This window comes from Pezoporus wallicus, unplaced genomic scaffold (assembly GCF_028554395.1).
Source record: "Pezoporus wallicus isolate ANWC-B61680 ecotype Strahan unplaced genomic scaffold, APGP_CSIRO_Pwel_v1 contig_4788, whole genome shotgun sequence".
Taxonomy (NCBI): domain Eukaryota; kingdom Metazoa; phylum Chordata; class Aves; order Psittaciformes; family Psittacidae; genus Pezoporus; species Pezoporus wallicus.
Genome location: NW_026638769.1, coordinates 500772 through 525000, shown reverse-complemented (window position 1 = coordinate 525000; position 24229 = coordinate 500772). Strand labels below are relative to the sequence as shown.

Sequence of the window (24229 nt, the reverse complement as noted above, 5' to 3'; positions counted from 1 at the left end):
AACCTCATTACTCCGTTGTCTTGAATGCTGCACAGCAGCACTAGCACAAGTTATTTTTGGAAATAAGGTGGAGGAGGGAAGATAGTTAGGAAAGCTGCAAGATACCCAAAAAGGAAAACATATGCGAATATTAAACGGAACACACAAGCAAGGAATTTCCCCCCCACCCACTTTTTGGTTTTTTTGTTGTTTTTTTTTTGTCTTGCAGCATTCAGCTTTTTCAGTGCAAGATATCTGTTAGTATGACTTTAACACCTTCATGAGCAGATCTGTCTTCTGAAAGTGGCAAATGAATAATTTCAGGATCATCCTTTTCAGTGGATGCTTTACTAAACAGGAAGGGCTATATCTGTACTGCTAAGCCTCTGGGAGGAGCACATGTTGCTAAATTCATTCAAGTGACATGTCAGTATAGAAGTATGTGGAATTTTTAAGTGAGGAGTGTGCATGTTTCATGACCTTCGAACATCTCCTCTGGTGTTCGCACACTCAATGAGTGGAGAACACCAGTACCTGAACTCTCACCAACACCACTACTACATCTTAAGTAAAATGCAAACAACTTAAATGAATCCAACATTTTCAGAGAAGCCAGAAAACCTACACACACTACAGTGTACCTACTAAAATACCAAGTTCCAATTCGGTAGGAGTGTACATGTCTTTCAGAAGTAATACAACATGTGCATGCATTCACACTTACATCTGATTTTTAGCCGCTTGTCTCTGAGCTTTCCGTTCTTTCCTTTTTTGATCTGGTGGCTTAGCAAAAACAATTTCAATGTTTTCTCCCTCTAAATCTTTGCCATTCATTTCTTCCATTGCCTGAGGGAATTAACCAGACTTTAAATATACTTCTATGCATATCTGAAGTTATTAATTTTATTTTACCATTTAGAGTACTCATTGTAAAATCTGTTGTCCAGAACTAAAATAACAATATAAAGCTAAAGAAATAATCAGACAGCATAGTATTATGGGCTCCAGAGTTATGCATTTGCTCTAAACTTAGCTCTGAATCCCAGGACTGCAAATGTCAGTTTAGAAGTCTCCCACTCAGAACTGTAAATGGGCTTCAATCTTTGCAAGCTCTTTCAATTAATGAAGTGACAGTTCTGAAAGTATGACTTTGCAACACAGGAATAAATTTCTAATGTCAGCACACACACAAACACTACTAAAGCTAGAGATCAGTATGTGGTTTTATTATTTTATTTTACTGGTAATAAGTGTTTCTTTCTTTTTAAAACAGAAGCCAAAAATTAGAATTTAATGTCTCATTCTTACAACAAAACCATCAAAAAAAAACCCAAAACAAACAAAAAACCCACCCCACCACCACACACACACTTACAGTACCCATAGCCCCAGTAACTGTTACAAGTTAAACTCAAACAGGGGAATCCTAAAGATCCTACCACTTTAGGGAATCTACATAGCTAAGCCTTGATGTGATACATGTACTCTTTCCATCACCTTCCTAAGCAGCTACTTTAAGGCATCTGGATGAGTAAGAAAAACTGAATTCCCTTGTATCCTGCATCTTCTCACAGAACATAAACAGATACACTATAGACAGGAGAGGAATTACACTTTCCCCTCCTAATGACAGATAACAGGAGGGAAAAAAAAAAAAAAAAAAACAACAGAACACCATGACCAGGCTAGCAAAATCCAGGAATGACAATTACTCAACTGTCCAGAACCTCTCATCAAAAAGAAAAAGGTACTTATTCCACACCATAGAAAAGAAGTCATTCTGTTCCTGGAAGATAAAAAGATTACATACGATTTTATCACCTGCCCTAGAGAAACTGCTTTAGATTCTACCAATAATTTGGTGAAAAGAATCACTCAACTTCTGGCACTTCAGTTTTGAATAACAACACAAGTGATTCTCTTTGATACACATCAGCAGAATTACTTAGAATAGGTGCATTTAAGATTGACTTCTCAAGCTAGCAACTGCGTCTTCCTAGGAGACGCCCAGAGAGGACAAAGTTGTCAGTGTTAATGCGTTACCATTTCTCCAGATAGAGCTTGTTCTGAAGTATGTAGCTTCTAAATGTTATAGTTTAGTCAATACTTACACACAGAGTCCTCTTCACTTACCTTTACAGCACCATCCCGTTCATCAAAATGAATGAAAGCATAGTCTTTTAGCTTCTTCACTCGCTCTAGCTTCCCAAATTGACTGAAGGCCTTTTCTAGTATCTCCTCTGTTACAGTATTGGCAAGGTTGCGTACAAACAAAACTTTTACCTAAAAAAGAAACAAGAGCAAACAAACCAAAAAACCACTTAGAAGTATGACCTAATGCCAGAACACAAAGTTTTGCAGGTCACTGCTACTGGCAGTACTGAACACATCATAACATTTTATGTACAGCACTTTATATACATATACACGAATGTGTATTTATATATTCATACAGCAAGAGTTAACTCCAAAATTCCCTGACTGGTAGAAATACTACATCTATCTTCAAACATGATTACGTAAGTATTAGTACCCTGAAAGTCAATCCAATTTGTGTCAGTGTTTAAAAGAATCCCAGCAGCAGTAATTTTCAACTCGGAACACTTTTAAACTTGAAAGAAGGCAACCAGAATTGGTTACACACAGAACAGTTAACTTATCAAAACATTTCATTCTTTAGACAGGTTTTTCCTCAGGTATTTGCAGAAAGAACAGTCATCGTTGTAATATCTAGGTCAGAGGTGACAAGCCTGCAGCTCTCAAGCTGCTTAACTTGTGGCTCCTACACTATAGCTACACCAGATACCTAGCATCAGGACTGTCCTTGCTTGAGGAGTGTTCAGTGACCTGAAGTCACAGCTAGAAGAGGGAACACAGACAGAAGGGGATACTAAGGCCAACACTGCCAAGTGACCCTTGGACTTTCTCATGAGTAAAACTCTGTCCTTCCTTTGAGGAGCAGACACCTACAAGTAACTCTGGGGGTTTACTCCCTTCCCCAGGTCTTTAAAGCATGCAATATATCTAGTTCTTAAGCTACACAAAGACTGCTATGGCAGTAAGGTCAGAGAGAATGGTAGTTTTTCCAACTACTGATACATGCCATTAACTGCCTGACAGTGACTAAATCATCTATATAAAGTTTCATCAACCACCACCATGATAAAAAGTACAGAACAGTCTTGACAAAGGCTTAAACTAGAGTTTTATTTCATATAGCAGACACTCTACATTGGACATCAGGAATCATATTTATTAGTGACCTGTTAGTATTCAAAGACTCATTCTTGTGTTCACACTCAGGTTGCATTAAATGACTGTATACTAGCACGTTTACATGATGTCATCTATGGGTTCTCACAATTTACAGGCTCTCTGGCTAGCAGGGGAGAATCCCTTCCATACACTGCCACCGTGCTGTGACAATATTTGGCAGTAGGAAGTGATTACAGCACTCACAGTCCTACATTCCTACACTGCAGCTGCACAACAGTGAAGATCTGCAACTTCTACTCACGTGCCCTCCACTACTAAAGGTTTCAAATTAGCTGATGACAAGGGAACGTTGTACATGGCGGCACCAACTTCCTACTCCTAACCCTGAAGGTCAACACAAATATCACCACACAGGGTGTGAAAGGACTAAAGGAAGCTTGCTTTGGTTTTTTAAGCAGAGATGTACTCTCTACTCCCACCATATACAGAAACTCAACAATCCTAGACATCCTTTTAATAAGAATTGCTATGTAATTAAGTTACAAATAAACAGGAGACACTTCCATAAGTCTTCGTCTCACTCGCTAGCTGAACTAGGATGGGATGCAGAGTTTCAAAGGGATACTACAGATTATAAATGTGACCCAGTGTATCAACTCTTGTCTTTGGTAATAGTTGCTGATTCTAAGGAGATAACAAAAATCACAGCCAGCTCCACCAGGGAATCTGCTTCCTACCCTTTGTTAAGCTCCTCGTACATGCCTTGATGGCAAGGACACTTCTTTCTTTGTAAGGCATATGTAATAATGATTTTTAATAAAATATCCTAATAACTACCTTATAATATCAAAATTAATTACATTTTGTGATGTAATCAATGGTTTTAAAAACTGGTAGCTTTCAAACAAATCTTCCTTACTCATAAGGAAACCCAAGTTGCCTTCACTAATAAATCCACAATGACTGACAGTATCAGACATAAATAAAAACCTCAAAAATCACTTTTTTGTTACAAAATACACTAATACAACATTTTTTAAGGAAGTGAAAAGCAACTAGTAACAATTTTTCCCAGTGTAGATAAAACCATTAACCTCTAACAGCTAATTTTATCTTTTTTTGAACATCTTTGGTCATGTTACAGGTTAAAAGTGTAGGGGAACCAGTTAAAGATGATGGCCAAGCTAAGAGGCACGTGAAAGCATAGGTTAAGATGAATTCATTTTTATTTCACTTAAGCTATCTAAAGATGGAAGGGCAAGAGGGAAAAGAAGCCCTTTTCATTAAGGCTCATACATCATAACACCAAGGATCCAGAAGCAGACATCCAACAAGCAATATATGACAAAATGCTGCTGCTGGGTAAGGGGAGAACTCACTTTTTAACCTGTTTAAGATTAGACTACCCTCAAAACTTCTGCAATCTGCTTCTTTTTCTCCACACACCTACAACACAAAGACTTTAGACTTCATCGCCAAATTCTGCAAAGGTTACTAGCTCTGTCTCCTCTAATCTAGCAGGCAACCACAAGAATAAGGCTTTATCTAGCTGCTTAACCTGCCACTCCAGAACATCCTATGTTGCCTCAGCCATGCTAGAGAAATCAAGTAAAACACTAAAAATTTTATCTGCAGGCATTAGAACATCAAAGTAACACTTGGGAGAAATTAAGTTAAACACAGCTCCAGAAGTTAGAAAAAACTTCACTTTGGACCAGAAATAAAGTATTAAACCAACTTTACTTTGTTCTACAAGTACTAACCTCCTGTAGCACCTATGTCTAGCTTCACAATCTAGCCTTCTTCTTCTCATCACACATAAGGTACTTCCTATTTACAGTAACAGCCCATTTAAATTTATGTATGCAATCATACATTATTCCCCACAACGTTTAATTTTGGAGGAGAAAGGAAAAAAGGCTTGAGTAAACATTTCCCAACTTTAAATTAGTAAGTATCCATATACTGATGAAATGACATTCTGCTTTTAGGACAGAACGCTGTTCACCTTCTGGTTACAAAGGTGAATTTTTTCTTCTTAGAATTATAGAATGGTTTGGGTTGGAAATGACCTTAAGACCATCTAGTTCCAACCCCCCCACCACAGGCAGGTACGCCTCACCCTAGACCATGTCATCCAAGGTTCTGTCCAACCTGGCCTTGAACACTGCCATCAATGGAGCATTTACAACTTCTCTGGGCAACCTCTTCCAGAGCCTCACCACCCTCACAGTAATGAGCTTCTTCTTTACACCTAACCTGGACTTCCCCCATTCAACTTTAAACCCATTTTCCCTTGTCCTGCTGCTACAGTCCTGAAGAAAGAGTCCCTCTCCAGCATCCTTATAGGGCCCCTTCAGATACTAGAAGGCTGCTATAAGGTCTCTCTCCATGCAGACTTCTCCATCTGAACAGCCCCAACTTTCTCAGCATATCTTCACACCGGAGGTGCTCCAGACCTCTGATCATCCTCATGGCCCTCCTATGGACTTGTTCCAACAGTTCCATGTCCTTCTTCTGTTAAGGACATCAGAACCGTACACAACACTCCAAGTGGGGTTTCACAAGAGCAGAGTAGAGGGCCAGGATCACCCCCTCAGACCTGCTGGTCACGCTCCTTTTGATGTGGCCCAGGATATGGTTGGCTTTCTGGACTGCAAGCGCACACTGCTAGCTTATGTTCAGTTTCTCATTGACCTATGAGAACAAATCTCATCGTTTATTCTTAAGGACTTGCTTTTCCAGGAGTCCTTACAAGAACACTGCTGATCAGATGATTATTCTGATAAAAGTAACCTACTCTTATTCACAGTGTTCCCTCCAGAGTTTTCTACTACAGGAATGTGTAAGATGACAAGGATCAACAGTTCTCCCTTTGCTCCCAACTGACAGTACTCAGAAGCAATGACAGCCAAACTGCAGCTCCCATCTGCAAGATTACAAGACTGCAGCAGCAGCTCAGCTGCTCTTATGCAAAGACAGCAATAAAAAACAAAGAGTAAACCTAATACTTCTAGAAGCCCAGATGTGGTCAGTTTCTCAAAACATACAGTAAGTGGGTAAGGAAGACTGGATTAGAGACTTTGCCTGCTGTAAGAATACACTAAGGGACAGAGCCAGCAAGAAAGACACCAACACTCATCTCGGCTTCTGCTTTCAGACACAGGCTAGATGCTCTCTACCTTTTCAATTTATTCATTCAAATAGTCTCACTCTTTCATACATCTTCAACCCAAGCTCTACATCCTATCTTTGGTATACATCACTGTAAGTTTACAGGTTGATTTTCTGCACATTGTCCGTATTTACATTTCTTCCATTTTCATGTCCCATTTCAAATATAAAACAATACAAAGCATTACCTCAAAAACCTGTATATTAAATAGCGCAAACCATTATCAAGTTTTAATGTCTTTAGTCTTTCACTCCCCACATCTGTAAACTTACTCAGAAAACATACCTGATTATGTCCTCTATCACTTCCTACTCATCTATTCAGTCATGTCAGCAGAAGTTCCTGCTTATTCAAACATTTTGATGGATTAGGTCTCTTCTCTTTTGAGCCAAAAAACTGAACAGATAGATAGGCTGCCATATTTAGGACACACCACCTTCAGAAAATTTTGCCTTCAAGACTCTTCCCCACTGCTGATAGTCTATGATGCCAGGCAAGGAAACTAAAGTCTGCAGACAGGGCAGTCCAAAAGCTTCTGTAACACTTGTATTACAAAAGCAGCTTTTTTTTCCCTAGAATAAGCCCCCACCCCAACCCTTTTCCCTTATGGCTCACCAAAGAGGAGATCCCAGCCAAGCTATCTTACTAGGTCCATCAAAGTAGGACTCCAGCAAGTGACGTGTCTCAGATGAGAGTAAAAGCACAGACAAAAAGCAAGCTAAGAGAAAGAGATAAGGATACGGGCTAGCTACGAGTTTCCATTAAACAGCTCAACTACACAACATAACCGAAAAGACAGGGATGGGCATTATCTGATGGGGGAAAAAAAAAATAAATAAAAAAAAAAAAAAATCACATAGTTAGCTTCTGGCAAAACACCATCCCCACACATACACACACACATACAAAAAACAGCTACAATGTACTTTGAAGAGTTAATAATCCAGACTTCAGTTTCAATGAAATACTCAAAATCCAAAATATTACTAATCTTGGTATTTTAAGGAATTATCCCCTCCCCCAAACTAAAAGATTGAGCTCAAAATACAAAGTAATTGCATAACTTTTCACAAGCAACCACTAAAGGCAGCTTTGAATGTTTGTGCATCTTACTGACATGTTCCAATTCTGATGAGGTAAGCAAAGTTCCAGGTTTAAAAAGAACTAAAGCTTGCTCTGTGATCATATCCAGATCTTTGTCCATCTAAATATTAAGCTACTAAATTATTCTAAGTTTCAGAGTCACCACCACTTCCAGATGAGAAATTAAGTCCATCACCTTACGTGTCATTTTGAAAAAAAATTAAGTCCAATACTCAGCTTTGGGAGCATAAAATAACATCAGTGAAGGGTTTTTAAATTCACATCAATTCTAAAGTGTATTCATATTTTTATCAGCTCATCTACAACATCTCTCAAGGAGGATGAAAGATGCTATTTAAACTTAGGCTCATGTGAGGAAGTACTTATTTTGGAACAAGGCACTTTAAGTATATTATGTTCCCTTACAGCTTTATTACCTTTGCCATGACTTCAGGATCTGGGTCTTCTATAGGGTCAGCCCATTCCACTGTTACAACATTTCCCCAGACTTTCACTTTGCCACTCATTAACCTACGTCTGGCCTGAGCAGCAGTTTTGTGATCTTCATATTCAAGGAAACAGAAACCCCGGTTCTTTTTCTTGTCATCAGGCTGGTGATACAATATGACATCTGTAAGACCCTCTGAAATTAAGCAAAATATTTGTTATGACTTCAATTCATGTATTTTTATTACAAAGTGGGGATCATCTTTATGGTAAATATGCACCTGACAAGCGGTTCCAGAAAAGGCATGAACACACTAAACTTTTGAGACCATGTACATAATGAAGTTTCCCTACCATGAAGACTGACATTTTTCAAAGAAAGACATTAGACTATCCAGAGTCAGGTTTCATTTTCATTAGGTGAAGAAAACTTAGTAGCTATGAAACAGTACCCTTTCTCTAACTGAATGGAGGAGACATAAGGGCAGCCAAAAGTTGTGCTTTCTCAGCTCTCCTCACAAATCGCTAAGTCACATCACTTAGTGGCACACGTTTTTCCATGGATGTCTAAATAACAAGAGACCAAATCTGCATGATTTTAAGACATCCAGAAAGTTTCAGTGCTGCTCCAAAGTATCTAATTCGGTAGCAGAGAGAGCCATCAAGTGTTTCCTTTGACAGCTTTTATCAAAGGGTTGCTTTTCAAATCATTAAGAACTCTGAAGCACAGAATTCGTTACATTGTCCAACCTGTTTCAGTTTTGCCTTGAAAAGTTTTAAAGTATCTGTTAGTATTAAAATATTTTTTTTAACATTACCCACTTATTTTCTAGGTAAAGCTTGCAACCACATATCTAGCCTTAACACAAATAATTTCAGCCTTCAGCACAACAGGTTAATAAACCCCAAACCCCTAGGAAGTAGGACAAATGCCGAGTGGTCTTCATTTGGATTCATCATCACTCAACCATCAGCCAAAAACATGGTGACGAGAGTTCATCATTGGTGACGTTTGACATCTTTCTAGCTCTACAAAACATAGTTATTAACATACCTGTTACTTTGCTGAATTCTTCAACGATCTGCTCCTTGGTTTTACTCTTAGGAATAGAACCAACAAAAAGCCTATTATTGGCAACAGAGATGCATACACCGATGTGTTTTCCGGAACGAATTTCATGGTTGTTATACTGAAAGAAAAATAATTGGACAATCGTCACTTACATATAATTTTTACTTCTCTCCAATATCAGCATGCCAAATATTTCACTTCTGCAAATACAGCATTGAGCCATATATTAAATTCTTCGGAGCTTAACACAATCTTACAATGTATATTCAACTGTTCTGAAGTATACCCACATTCTCTTAATATATCTCCACAGTTTCAGCTAGCAATTATTTTTCCGTTCTTTTTAATCCTCTTTCTTAAGACACGTTATTTTAGACACTTTTTCAGGTAGAACCATGAAAGATAAAACTTATGTCCAAGTTAACAAGGTCAAGGCTTCTACTTTCACAATAGTACAAAAAAATAAAGAAAGCTCCTCTACAGATTTTACGTATGAATTCTGGATTTGTACATAATACAAGACCCAAGTTACAGTTAGGGTCAGATTCCCTAAAGTTTATTAACAAAAGGAGACCCATGATCAGGTCTTCTCCATAAAATGTGCAAGAGCAATTCGTAAATACTTTCCAAAGCACAGACACATAGATTACACATGTAAAGATAGTAAACAGCAAGAACCACCTTCTACTGACTTGAAATCCTAAGACTTCTGTTCATATGCTTCTCCCGTAACAGATTGTTTAGAAGACACCCTGAACAAGTCAGCAGTTTAAGGAAAAATAAGTATTACTGTAGACATCTGTTGACAAAAAATGCCTTTTCACTGAGATGCAGACACAAACATGCATCATCCAAAAAAGCAGCAGGGAGGTCAGCTGGTGGTACATCAACCCCTTTCCAAATGGAAGCCCTGCAACAGATAGTTCTTTAGCTAGGAAAATATATTTTGTGGTCAACATCTTATTGACAGGTAGCAGGACAGCTTTTTAAAATTTAATCTAGCTGTTTATTCTAGAAGTTATCTGGTGTTTGGTTGTAAATCTTCCTGCATAAGCAAGCTGTCCCACAATCCCTCTTGTTTTGGGCACTAAAATCGGGGTGAAGATGTTTATCTTGCGCAAACAAAAAATACATCACTGAAAATTTTCAAAGCTACTGAAAGGAAAGTGAGCTAAAAGGAGAACAGTACATGTGAAAAGGACCTGGAGTGGCATCTTCCCAACCAATTACATATCAAGACATAGTAGGATACAGTAGAAGACTTATCTCCGTATCTGTTGCCCTTGCGGCAGAGGAATAGTTGATTTTAAATTAGGAAACAGCTGCATAGAAAGACTGCATATATGTATTATGATCATATATGCATCATGATCATATATGTATTATGTTCACTAGTAAACACACTTAAACACATTAATGAAGAGACATATTACAGTAGGTCATAACAATCCTTTAAAGGAAACACCTGACAGTTTACAAGTCTGGAAAAAAAAGTCCCAAACTTACTCTTCATTAACCAAGTATACATTAGGAAGCATTTGTTTTAATGAGAGTGGTCAAACGCTGAACAGGCGTCCTAGAAAGGTGGCTGATGCCCCAAGCCTGTCAGCATTTGGACAAGGCCCTTAATAATAATACTTTAATTTCTGGTCAGCCCTTAAGTGGTCAGGCAGTGGGACTAGATGACTATTGCTGGTCCCTTCCAACTTAAATACTCTATTCTATATGGATAATAGAAGATACTATCCTACTGTTCCTGTTAAAGTCTAAAAGCTACACATTTATTCCAAAACAGGCACCCCCATAAAAGTCATGGCAACAAAATAATATTTTACAACATTAAAAAAATAAAATACCATACTGCGATTCCACAATGACAATAATCTCTAGTATTTTTTTTTCCGTACTATCATACATTAACTACCAGAAAAACAGCTTTGAATTAGGTGCTCTAGAATAGAAAGTTGGTGCTTTTTAGGTAAATAGTTTACATACCATCTGTAAACTTAGATACAACATGAACAGGCCCAAATCATGATCTGCATCAAGTGCCCAAACAGTCAGGCTACCAAATTAGCTATGTCAGCATACTGCTTTCCCCTCCTGTCACCACTGAATCAACGCCCAAAGTTAGTAACAGAGATACTACTACCCTCCCTCTAGATGCTACTACTTTTTTTATTCCCAAGTTCTACAGGAACCTACTCACAAACAGGTCAAAGTACCCATACCCCATCTTGTCATTTCTTCCACTTAAACTTTCAGCAGCAAATTTAACTTATTTCCAGCAGCAAATGACAAGTTGTACTGCTATACACTGCTGGCAAGCTGCTTAAGAAGCATATTTGCATAACCCACCTGTACCTGCACTTTGATCAAGCTTACACTTGCTCTAATCAAAAATACACAGCAAGCTAATACAGTTTTCAGTACATTTTCCAACAAGCTTCACCTCGAGTATTTATCCTGTATCTATCACTCAAATATTCTGAAAAACTGGTAACTAACAACTTCACATGAAATAGGATTGAGAATTGAAGATGTGTGCGAAAGAACACAACTGGAACTATAATGCTTAGAACAGCATAAAACATAAGGTAAACACAAACACATTAACAGGGAAAAAATGCCTGAGGTTAAAAAAAGTGACATCAGACTTCTTATAGTCAGTGCTTGTGTGAACATTTGAGATGCTGTTTCTACTTAACCAGAGAGGGTAACCACAATGGATTAAGTACTCAACATAAAAATAACTACTGCTCATATCTGTAAGTCTTCTCAGCATCAGGAGGGAAATAACAGAACCCACCCTGTCCCAGAAGTCCAGAAAGCTGGGAAACAAGTTGTGTATCAGAAGATTACAAGTAGGATCAAAAAGAACACCACCTGTTGAAGTACCAGATTATAAATGGAACCATGGGTTCTGCATTTCCAAGAGCCTTTCAGCAGCCTCTCCCATGCATGGGTAACTAATGAAAGTATTAGGCTTATGATTTTCAACTGAGCTCTACAGCCATATTTTGCTAATACCCCTGCAACTCACTCCTCAATAACTCGGAAGACTTAAAATACACCTAACTAGCCAGCTAACTATGGCTGGAACCATTCAAAAACTGACAAATGCCATAGTTTCTAATTTCAAACTAACCCTGCCCTCAGAGAAATGAGCATACAGGCTGGAAAACTGCCCCATCAATTGCAACATTTTTCAACTACTATTCTCAGAGGCTGTTTAACTGAAAACCAGAACACAATGCACTTTCTTCCTGAAGATCAAATATCAGATATAAAGGGACACCAACTACCTCTTTCCCTTCTATCATTTAGTGGAAGACTGAGGCCAGGAATGTTACTTTTTTGGAAGCACAACCTGAATGATTTTTCAGAGAATGCTGCTTTTAAGCAAAATCCAACTAAACAAAGAAAAATTTCTTTTTGTTCATTTATTAGGTCTCTCTGAGAACATATGTTATTTAATTCATAGCTTTGCTAAGTCATGTGCATAGCTCTCTTGAGAGAGTTCACACACAATATAAATGGCTAGGTTGACAATGAAAGAGGCATATGCAGTTACCCTCACTATATCTGAACGGCGCACAGGAACACCAAACACTCTTATTTAAAAAGCTAAACAGCATATACCAGATATTTTTGTACTTACGCTTCTGTATACGTTTCTATACTTTTTCAAAACAATTCCCACCTTCAGCTCCACCAACTTACATTAATACATGTCAACAGAGTGTCTTAATGGTTTAAGATGTATGTTATTACAAAACAAGAAATTGTAACTCTACTATATCAATTAATGCAGTTATCAGTACACCTCAGAATGAGTACAGTTAGCACTCGAGAGGCATATTGCACAGTGATCTTGACCATATCAATGTAGTAATAGCTAGCTCAAGAAATTCAAATTCAACTTAACTAGGAAAACAAAGGAGCACTGTGAGGATCAGGGTGGTGTTTCTTTTTCCCCTCCTTTTTAGTGATGGATACTTCATGCATAAAACCTGAGAAGCTTATAAAGAGTTTGATCTAAGGAATCGGATACTATTTCCCACCTCCATGCAAAATAGAGGAAATGCTTTTTAACCTGGCAGGATATATGACTTTTTCCAGTCAGGTGCAGCAAACTGAACACTTGGGAGCGATCACTTCCCATGTAAAGTGTCTTTATGAAATGCACCTACTTTTGGAAGCCTTTTCCCAGCGCGAGCCCCCTACCGGTGCACAAGCAAATCAGAAATCACAGCCAACCTGACCAACACTTCTCTTGAAGCAAGGCAACCCAAACACCACTTCTCTCCAAAACTCACCCAGATGCAGATACCTCAGAAGTCACTACTGCTAGTGCAACTTCTGTTAATAATAAAGGCTCATCTAACTGGACCAAAGAGAAGTCCACCAGCTTCCCCACATCTCCCCCACCCCCCATCCCATGCCTAATACAGCTGGTGAAATCAACACACCTAGTGGACTTCTAAGCGATCTAATGACACCTTAAGAATGTAAGCATCAGGATAACCTGCTTGTAAGCCAGAGTGTTCTTACAGGAAAAAAAAAAAAATCCACATAAGAGAACTTACCAATTTAACAGCTTCCTGAGCTGCCTCTTTAGTACAAAAAGTGACAAAAGCATATCCTCTGTTTAGACCAGTTAGTGGATCCATCATTAAGCGGAGATCCCATATAGGGCCAGCTTTCTCAAATAACGGAACAAGTTCATCTTCAAACAAGTCTCTTGGAATCTTGCCCACAAATATCTACAACAGGCATACAGAGTGGTGTTTATAAAAAAAAAAAAAATACTTTCAATGAGTAAGACTACATAAACACCTCCTTCTTACCTCTGTACCAACAGAAGGTTGCTGTCCTGAATATACAGACTCTGGAGGAGGTCCACCATACTTCCTCTGTCCAGTAGTCACATCAAGAGTATAGCCAGTTCTCTCCAAGAGTGCCTTCAAGTAAGAAACTTAAAATTTTAAAATCATATACAAAATTGAGCTAGTTTAGATGCACTTCATTCACAAACAGACATTCGTGTAATTCCTCTTAAACTGGACTACTTTGAAACTCCCACAGGCAAACAAGCCCACTGCTAGTACTTTGACAAGCAACTTGCAACAATTACTACAACTATCAGGTAAAGAAACACTGCTAGGAAATGAAGAGATCCCCGTAAAGTTTTCCACAATTCCTTCATTTTCATACAAAAAAGAAAAAAGGACAAGAAATAGAATAGCAAGCTTTCCTTTAATTAAAAAGATCTGAGTCTGAGCCACTTCTTGTTTTGGCATGTTCAATCCTGCAAACTTTTATGCACAGGAGTTCCCTTCACTTAATGAGATTACTCATAGTGTGAAGTTGAAGAACACATGTTTAAGTGCTTACACCCCTGTAACACTTTCCAGACTGCTTCAGGTATCCAACCACTGATGTGGCAGTACTACTTCCTTTCTCTTATCCTCCACCTTCCCTCCAAATTCTTCACATGGGCAAATACAGCATCCCAGCACAACTGATCCTCACTAGAATCACTGCATACAGTCACAGATAACACTACCAATGTAAATGTTAGATGGAATTCCAATATATACATACAAACATATAACGAGAAACTCCTCAGAAATTAGTCTCTCTTAATAATTTTGTCCAAAGCCAAATCACATCTACAAACACAGAAACAATATATTAAACAAGCCTAATTATAATCAAGAATTTGTAATTTCACCACTGGTAAACTGCAGTTATTTACCTGCTATAGCCACAAGCAGTAAAAGCTATGCTACTTTAAGTTGGTTAACAAAGTCCACATAGTTTTATGTGGTAGTGGCAAAAACTGCATCAGGTTGTTTGTTTTTTTTTTTTATTTTATAATTAATGGTATCCCAGCCTCAAAGTCCTCAAAGTCAGGAGAAAAAAAGATTTTCTAGTTTTGCAAGCTACTTAGTTATTTGTAGTATATAGCACGCTCAATTTGCACTTTACACATGAGAAGTTAAAGATTAAAGATTCTCTCATTTTTTACGACATCAACTAAGCATGCTTAGATGGTGTTCCTTCCCTAAAGCTTTGGTAAAGTTGCTAATCGCAGAATTTTTAATAAATCACGGTATGCCTAACTCTTGAGACAGGAGTCTCTTACTAGTCGAAGACTCAGTCCAAGAAATAATATATCCATTATTAAGGCAGTCTGGGGCACAGTGATTATGTCATAAGAAGTGGGCTAAACCCTATATCCATTACAGTGTTTTTTTCCAGACCTATGTGCTATCTCCTCCATACTGTGGAGATGCTTTAAGCCTGAACTGCAGAAAAAACAAACAAAAAAAAAAGTCAATAAAAAGGCAAAAAAGTAACCAGCAGTTGCTGAAGTTATGCATTCTGAACTCAAAGAATTGTGCTAGCACATTTCCCAAAACTTTTAACTGTGAACAAGTATAACTGTCTCAACTAGACATTAAGCAAACTGTCAAATCCTTTTCACTTTTCTATACATTTGGTTCCAGTAATTAACAGCATATCAACTTTCCTCTTGAAGGGGAAGAAGTGCAAGATAAAAATGCAAGTGACAGTTTTCAATAATTAAAAATAATCCAAATAGCCTTTTTAAGGAAAACACAGTTGTAAAAGAATAAAGGAACCTATCACAACAGCCTTGAAAAACCACAGACAAACAGTGTAACTTTTATCTTTTAGACACATACCTTTATTTTTGCCTCATCTGGTCCTTTGCTAGAATCTGCCACCTTGGTCCCCTGTTTTTCCCTCTGCCTGTATGTCTTCATGACTCCACATAAAAAGGCACTTTTGTTCTGCAAAAGATACATTAATCTTCAGTTCTCAAAACATGACAAGCCAGAAATTAATTTTACCTTGAACTAACACAGTGCTTGTTTTACATATCATACACTGATCACTGAAGTGACTTAAACAAACTTCTTGCCAGTCAACTTGCAGTTTAACCCTCAACAATTGTATTCTAGATTGCTTTACATTACCTGAACGTGTGAGAGATCACTGTCTTTAAACTGCTGAAGCACTGCCAATGCACCTTCTTCATTAAATTCCTTTAAAGCTTCAATAGCTCTTTCATCTAGATCACTATGTGCAACTAGCCCTAGAGAAAAGGGGGGAAAAAAGATTATATTTGGGTATCAATCTTAGTTTAACCAGATTTAACACATCTATCACGTTTCAGTGACCCTTACTTCAATCACTGATTAATATGTTACTATAAGAAATCACTAGATTCCTATTAATGGTAAATATTTAAGTGTATTTAACCTTTTTTTTTAGTCAAAAAGTGTCCAAAAAAAAAATTAAGATTCAGAGTAACAGTTACTACATTTACGTATTCATTTGACTTCTATGAAACCCAGATGTTACACGGGCCAAGTTTATTTTCAATATCCTGAAGCTGAATCCAGAAGAATCTATCAAAACCTGACTTAGCTTGCCTAGTAATAGTACCCTGATACATTCTGACAAAGCTTTTATAGAGACAAATAAACTGCAGCACTCAAAGCGACTACCACAATGCAAAAGTCAAGGTTACAAAATTCTAGCTATTACCACGTCTGAGAGAACCAATACAATAACCTTTGCATCCATGAGCCCAAATACTATGTCACGAATTATCATATACATGAAGAGATGAATACAAAGGCTTCAGTTACTTGCAGTTACCTACAACTACTGTAAAAAATGCACCACGACCATATCACCTACTCCTAAAAATCATCTGCTGCCCCTTACAGCCACTGCTATGGTCACCTGCATACTTCTTCAAATCCCTCAGTCCAAGTGGCCTGGCCCAAGACTCTTCTCTGAAAAATGCTATGACAAATTAAAGCACTGAGTGGAACACATTCACAGATTTTGGTAAAACTGGAGTTCCCATACTTTTGGAAACCATAAAAAGTTGCTATTTTAGCCTAAAGACAGCAAAGTCCAATAAAATACTGTACATGTGGTTTTGCAAGTTTTACATCTTACCTGCAACGTAAATTTCATCTAGTTTTTCAGCAACTTTCTGTGGTAAACCAGCATCAAGCAATGTCTGGAAATGCTCAGAATGGGTAATTGCAGCAGAAGTATCCATGGGCTCTTCCGTACCATTCCCATTAACATGTTCAGTAGCCATGTTTCCAGATATCTGTTCAAATGCAATAAGCATCATAATTAAGCTACAAATATCTTCAGATAGAATAATTCAAGTGACAATACATGCAAAAGACTGCCCTATTCTTGGCAGAAGGAGGGAACAAAAAACCAAACCCCACAATCCACCAAACAAAAACAAACCCAACAAAAACGAACAAAAAAAAAGAGTAGACCACTTCCCTAATACTTTTTAGCTTTGGAGGACATACAAAAATCCTCAAAAGAAGCACTAACACAAAGGAAGCCCTAACACCACTGACTAGCGGGGGTGGGGTAGCTTTCACTGCAGGTTTTACACAACCTAGCCAGACACTCTGACTCACCTCCCTCTGTCTCTCTAACACACTCCCTAAGAGGCTCTGAATAAGTTAGAAAAGGAGCAAGAAGCCAATGGCGGGGGAGGGAGGAAGAGCAAACCTGCCACATGCAGCCGCCGCTACCGCGATACCGTCACTGACACCCGCTACTGCCTCCACCTCCCGCTGCAAACTCGCTGCCCGCCGGAGAGAACCGCCTCTCCAGGGCCGAGGCGCGACCGGGATCCCTTCCCGCCTCCACTCCGGTGTCAGCCGGGCAAGCGAGAGGAACAAAGCGCTCTTCCTAGTCCGCACCCACCCACGGTGGCGGCAGCAGCGGCAGCCGCCATGAGCCCGATGGAAACACGTGCTCTGCGCGTTCAGATGTCCTACAACTTCCTCCAGTGACCGACTTCCCCCCCTCCCCGCCACACTCCTGCAGGAGGAGCAGCTCCCCCCCACCCCAAGCCTCAGCCATTCCCCACCTCTCACCCTATTCCCCCCGGAGGGCGGTTGCAACACCCCGGGCCCTATTTCACCAACTCGGCCGGGAGCTCGCGTGGCCTCAGGGCTCCGCCGCCACCCCCCCACCCCCCAGCCACACTTCTCCCCGAAACAATGCAGGGGCCCGCCGCCAGCCCCGTCTCCCTGTGGGGAAACGCCGCTGCCCGCTGCCCGCCGCCTCACGACGTGACCGGGGACACGGGAGACCCGAGCGACCCCTCTTCCCTTAGCACATGCCGGTCATCGAGGTCGCGGGTCCTCCGGCCCGGCCCGGCCCGGCCCAGCCCAGCCCCTCACGGGCAATGAATGGAGTAGCGGAGCCGGCAGGACAATGAAGAGAGAGCCACGCGCCCCAAGCGAGGACGGCCCAGGTACCCCCAGCCGCCGCCGCCTCCCCAGCGCCGGCCAGCTGCCGGGCCTAGTGCGCGGGCACCGGCCCAGGCCGGCCGGCCGCCCCCCGCCCGACAACGGCGGCCACGAAGGCAGCCAGCTCCTCCACCCATCACGCAACGCCTGGCAGCCGGGCCCCGGCCCGACAACAGCTGCAGGGCCCCAGCGTGTGCCTCCCGCCCCGCCCGCCAGCTCCCCTCCACCGTCTCAATCCTTCACAGTCGCCCAGCGCGGCCCTGCCCCGGCCCGCTCCCACCCCGCTCCGCGGGCGGCTGCTGCCGCTCCGAGCCGAGGCGAGCCCGATCCCGCCTGCTTGCCTGCCGGCGCCCGGGCCTGACCTGTCGCTGCGGGGGCGAAACGCCGTGCGAAGGGGCTCGGGGCGCGGCTAGCGGCTCGGCGTGCTGAGGAGCTGCCCCCCTTCTCCGCTCCCTCGGTGTGTCCGGACAGTGTGCTGGAGCTGGCGTAAAATGGCGGCCGCTCGAGCGCTCACGCCGCTGCTGGCACCAGCCCCAGCCCCTTCCACTCGGCTCGGGAAGGGGGCGCGCTCTCCGCGTTCCTTGCGGAGCGGCGCGCACCGCCCTCGGCCCGCCCGGGGTGGAGCGTCAGGCGGCAGGGGCGCGCGCAGGGGGCGCGCTGCCGAAGGGAGGGGTGGCGGCGGCGGCGGGACGGGCCCCGGGCGGGGAGGGACGAGGACGGGGCTCCGCGGCACCGCCCGTGCACCTGTGCGCGGACACCGGCGGCGGAGCGACTTGGCGGGGATTGGGTTGAGCGGCCGTTCCCACGGCCCGCGGGTGGCGCGCAGGGCAGCGCCGCGGCCCGGGAGCCCGGGCCCGCAACGGGGGGACGGAGACAAAGCCACGCAGACAAAGGGAGGGGAGAGCGGCTCTTTGTGTGGCTGCCGGCCAGCCGCCGCAGCCGCGCTCGGAGGTCCCGCGTCGGAGACGGGAGGCGCGTCCCGTCCTGAGCTCGCTGCTCCTTCAGGTGGGCTGCCCGCACCGGCCGCCCCTCCGTAGCCCCAAGGGGAACAGCAGTTCTCAGTCGCGATGCGGCGGATCCAGTGAAGCGGCGGCGTGGTCCCCGGGCGGCAGGGCGGGGAGAAGTTGGCGGCAGCAGCAAGGGCGCTGGTGTCGCGCAGCCCGGCCGAAACTCCACAGCGCGGCCGGAGGAGCGGGGCCTGGTGCCGCACAGCCACCCTGTGAGGGTCCGCTGATGAGTGAGACTCCCCGTGCTGGCTCCAGAAGGCGGGTCTGACCACGCAGCATCGCCAGACTCGGGTCCCTTGCACGGTTCGGAATTCCAGTTCCTAACGTGTCTCGCTTGCGCACCCCACATGAGAAACTTGGCAACCAACCCACTAAGCTCTGTCAGACCTGTAACTCCAGATAAAGACAGCGAAACGAAGGCAGGAAGGCACACGGCATTACTCACTTCCTCAAAGGCATCTCGGCGACAAGCTAACCAACTACTGCTACCCTTCAGACCTGCCAAACGCCTTCGGCAGATCGCCAATGTTTAAAAAACACTTAAAACCTGCACAGTGGAGCAAGCACAGACAATTACAGGGTTAGTTCGCAGTCAGCAAATAACTCACATGCTGGTGAGAATGTGAAACAACCAACTGGCATTCAGTGAGACAAGAAAAATCTCTTCAAGCGCTTGACACTAAGACTTCATTAAAAGCTCAACCATGGCACAGGTTAGTTTGCAGTAGCAACAAATACGAGGCACCTGCAATATCACATACTCCATGTGATTTATCTGATGTTTTTAATCAAACTTCTCCCTCATGTTTAAGAAAAATGAAAAATTCTGGGGAAAAAGTAAAATAACCTTTTTTTTTTTTTTTAGTGCAAACTTGGGGGTTTAATCATATTCTCTATTAAAATGTGGATAATTTTCTCCGTTCAGTAGCTTTCTCAAAAAATACAGCTATCAGCTGGGCAATGAGAGTAAAATCCTCAAAAACAAATTTGAGGAGCACTTTCAAGTGTAAAGTACTGCACCAGACCATGCTATTTTCAGACATTTACAAACAGTGTTTCAGTGAGGTGTTCACAATACAGGTGTGAGCCAGAGTAGTATCTGAATTTCATAAATGGTTTTGTTCTCTGGAACTAATGAAAACAGTGACAAATGTTTCACTAAATTCACGACCAGCTGATCTGACCAACTACAGGTGGCATATCCCTGAGAAAGCAATTCCTGCTTTCAGGCCCATTTTTAGGCAGAAACATTTTAATGCACTTTCCTTTTCTTCCATAAAATTGAAGTAAAAACGATAAAAAGACTAGGATAAATGCAGCACTACATTTGCACCCTTATTTAAAATCACCGCTGACCCAGAGTCAGAGTAGCAGTTATTTAATCCTTTGAAATTTGATGTAGAAAGGAGGAAGCAGAGTCTGACATGCAGGTCCCCTAAATATAACTCAGTTATTAACTCTAGGATCAGTAGGACAAAAGACAAAAATGTTATTCCAACTCCCTGCCATGGGCAGAGACACCTCACACTAAACCATGTCACCCAAGGCTCTGTCCAACCTGGCCTTGAACACCGCCAGGAATGGAGCATTCACCACTTCTTTGGGCAACCCATTCCAGTGCCTCACCACCCTCACAGTAAAAAACTTATTTATACCTGAACTGAAATATATATATTTATACCTGAACTTCCCCTGTTTAAGTTTTAACCCGTTCCCCCTTGTCCTGTCACTACAGTCCCTGATGAAGAGTACCTCCCCAGCATCCTTATAGGCCCCCTTCAGATACCGGAAGGTTGCTATGAGGTCTCCACACAGACTTCTCTTCTCCAGGCTGAACAGCCCCAACTTTCTCAGCCTGTCTAAAATCTAGGAGGGGCAACAGGAATTTTATCTTCAGTTTCTATGATGTCTTTCCCAAGTGCTCACGCATTGGGAATTGTGGATCAGCTGCAAAGTTTGCTGTACCTGAGCTATGAAACCCACCAGCTACAGTGTTAGAGGCAGATCACTCTGGTTGCCTACAAATATCGCTGCAGTATCAGAACAAACCCCTTGTGCCATGTCTGCCACAGCACAATTCGGAAATGATTCAGCCACTCCTGGAGCCTCTCAGGAACGGGTTTTCCAACCCATTCCTAGCTCCTAGCCTCCTTTGTAAAACTGCCAAGTTATTAATATATCTGTATGAGAATATCTAACTTAGGAAAGGACTGCAATCTGCAGTTTATTCCATGTACTGCACAGCTAGCCACTGGCCTATTTGCCCTGTGAGATCCTTCGTAAAATAAGACTACTTGGGGAAAGAGATTAAGTAAGATTGTTTAATTTGTTCATTCTATCAGTCAGCGGCTCTGTGTCTTAAAAGATGGGTTGAGTTACAAAATACAAGGCCTGTGCCTATGAAGACAAAAATACAAGTCAGAAATTGACCAAAGGGAGATGAATCAGATGTATGAAATTTTCTTCTGGAGAAAGCTTTTCACATATGACTGAATGGCTCAGTCTTACATTTTAATATGCAGATTTGAGAGCTCTTCCATTCTAAAAAGTAACTGACAATCTAAAATTACCACATGATTTCAGCAAAGAAAGACTGAACTGCAGTAATGGTAATACTTTCTTACAACATTCTTTCCAGTTACACCCTTTGTGCATCTTCTCACATTGCCAAAAGTAGCCTTAATTAAAATCAAGGTTATTCCCCCGTTTATTCAAACTGTTTCTAAGGCTCTAACCTTGACCCTGATAACTCTTTGAACATTTAACTTCCAACTACTTCAGGAAAACAAAGGCAGCAAAGAAAGTACTTGCATATCCAGTATGGTTTACAGGACCAGAGGCTGTGGGCACAAACTGCAGCAAGGGAGGTTCCCTCTGAACATCAGAAAGTACCTCTTCACTCTGAAGGTGACTGAGCACAGGTTGCCCCAAGAGGTTGTGGAGTCTCCATCCTTGGAGATGTTCAAAAACCATCTGGGCATGGTCCTGGGCAAACAGCTCGAAATGGCCTTGCTTGAGCAAAGGGATGGATTCTGTGCTATGGTTAATTATCCTGATCTTTACAAATACAGCTCCATCCACTGACTAATTGATGCTTCTTTCTTGAAATTTGGAAAGACTTACCCTACCATCCCAATCCAGAACTACTATTTAATTCTTCTAGTTTTGCAGGACAGATGAGGAGCCTGCTCATATAGACTCGACACCATGTATTTTGGGGCTTTTGAAGTTGAAGTAACTTACATTCTGCTAAATATTTGCCCACATAGTCACAGGTGGAGAACAAGCCTGGCAATAAGGAGGAATGAGGCTCTTCCAGGGATTCTTTTGGTATCGAATTTTACACAGACGGACCAAATCACCGAATGGCCTGGGTTGGAAGAGACCTTAAAACTCATGCAGTTCCAACCCCCTGCCATGGGCAGGACACCTTCCACTGGAACCTGACCTTGAACACTGCCAGGGATGGGGCAACCACACCTTCTCTGGGCAACCTTTGCCAGTGTCTCACCAGCCTCATAGCGAAGAGTTTCTTCCTAATATCTAATCTAAATCTACTCATGTTCAGTTTAAACCCATGCCCCTTTGTCATAGTTTAAGCCCAGCCGGTAACTCAGAACCACACAGCCGCTCGCTCACTCCCCCTTCTTCCCCCTGCACTGGCTCCCAGAGGGATGGGGAGGAGAACCAAAAGAACGTAACTCCCCCCGGTTGAGATAAGAACAGCCCAGTAACTAAGGTATAACACAAACCACTGCTGCCGCCACCAATAATGCTCCTTGTGCAATGTGGTGGCAAGACCCTGCTGGGCTGCTAAAGGCAGCTATCAACCAGAGCAAACATGCCACCATCCCAGGCTGTACCAGCCCACTTCAGGTTAGTAATGGCAAGCTGTCATGGTTTAAGCCCAGCTGTAAATCAGAACCATGCAGTCTCTGTCTCACTTCCCCACTTCCCCCCCAGACCCCTGCTCACAGAGGGATGGGGAGGAGAATCAAAAGAATATAACTCCCACAGGCTGAGATAAGAACAGCCCAGTAACTAAGGTATAACACAAATCACTACTGCTACCACCAATAATATTAATGATAAGGGAAATAACAAGGGGAGAGAATACAACCATTCACCACCTGCTGACGAATACCCAGCCCAACTGAGCAGTGATCTACCCCTTCCAGGTAACTGCCCCCAGTTTATATACTGGGCATGATGTGCTGAGGTACGGAATACCCCTTTGGTTAGTTTGCGTCAGGTGTTCTGTCTCTGCTTCCTCCCGGCTTGCCCTCCTCCCTGGCAGAGCATGAGACTCAGAAAGTCCTTGGTCAGAGTAAATATTACTGAGCAGGAACTAAAAACATCGGTGTTGTCAGCTTCGAAGGAGAAAAATGACTGCTACTGCTGAACCCAACACACCCCTTGTTCTGTCACATGCCCTTGTAGAAAGTCCCTCTCCAGCTTTCTTGTAGGCCCCCTTTAGGTACTGGAAGCTGCTCTAAGGTCTCCCAGAGCCTTCTTTTCTCCAGGTTGAACAACCCAAACTCTCTCACCCTGTCTCCATAGGAGAGGTGCTTCAGCCCTTGAGGCATCTTCATGGCCTCCTCTGGACTTCCTCCAACAGGTCCACATCCCTCTTGTGTTGGGGGCCCAAGCTGAATGCTGTAGTTGAGGTCTCATCAGAGCAGAGGGGGCAAATCACCTCTCTCAGTGTGCTAGTCATGCTTCCTTTGATGCAGCCCAGTATACAGTTGGCTTTCAGGCTTTTGCTTTACAGCTGTGCTATAGCAACAGTGCCAGTGAAAGAATTAAACTGCTTATTCTGCAAAGTATCTATGGTTTTAAGTCCTTTCCAGTACCAGTCAATGCTTTTTTCTCTTTGCAGTCAGCATCACTCTCCCCTTTCCACCCTCCACAC

General features: G+C 42.3%; 2 protein-coding genes across 8 annotated transcripts in view; both read right to left on the bottom strand.

Annotated features, from left to right (window-relative positions):
* Positions 1 to 24229, bottom strand: part of SYNCRIP (synaptotagmin binding cytoplasmic RNA interacting protein) — a 47062-nt gene that overhangs the window by 8193 nt on the left and 14640 nt on the right. For 2 of the 7 annotated variants that reach the window (XM_057412530.1, XM_057412531.1), the window contains exons 1-10: positions 17562 to 17824; positions 16977 to 17136; positions 15980 to 16098; positions 15686 to 15793; positions 13823 to 13936; positions 13562 to 13738; positions 8955 to 9090; positions 7891 to 8096; positions 2113 to 2262; positions 704 to 825 (exon numbers count right to left, since the gene is read on the bottom strand). In XM_057412530.1, coding sequence (XP_057268513.1) covers positions 704 to 825; positions 2113 to 2262; positions 7891 to 8096; positions 8955 to 9090; positions 13562 to 13738; positions 13823 to 13936; positions 15686 to 15793; positions 15980 to 16098; positions 16977 to 17136; positions 17562 to 17570 — 1301 coding nt within the window. In that variant the 5' untranslated portion in view covers positions 17571 to 17824. Of the gene's footprint in view, positions 1 to 703; positions 826 to 2112; positions 2263 to 7890; positions 8097 to 8954; positions 9091 to 13561; positions 13739 to 13822; positions 13937 to 15685; positions 15794 to 15979; positions 16099 to 16976; positions 17137 to 17561; positions 17826 to 18672; positions 18869 to 24229 lie in introns of those variants that run through there. The other 5 variants (XM_057412534.1, XM_057412527.1, XM_057412533.1 and 2 more) reach the window with 5 other exon arrangements.
* On the bottom strand, positions 18821 to 20086 carry LOC130600856 (uncharacterized). The gene has a single exon (XM_057412506.1). It carries the CDS (start codon positions 19664 to 19666, stop codon positions 18821 to 18823), a length of 846 nt encoding a protein of 281 aa, XP_057268489.1. The 5' UTR covers positions 19667 to 20086.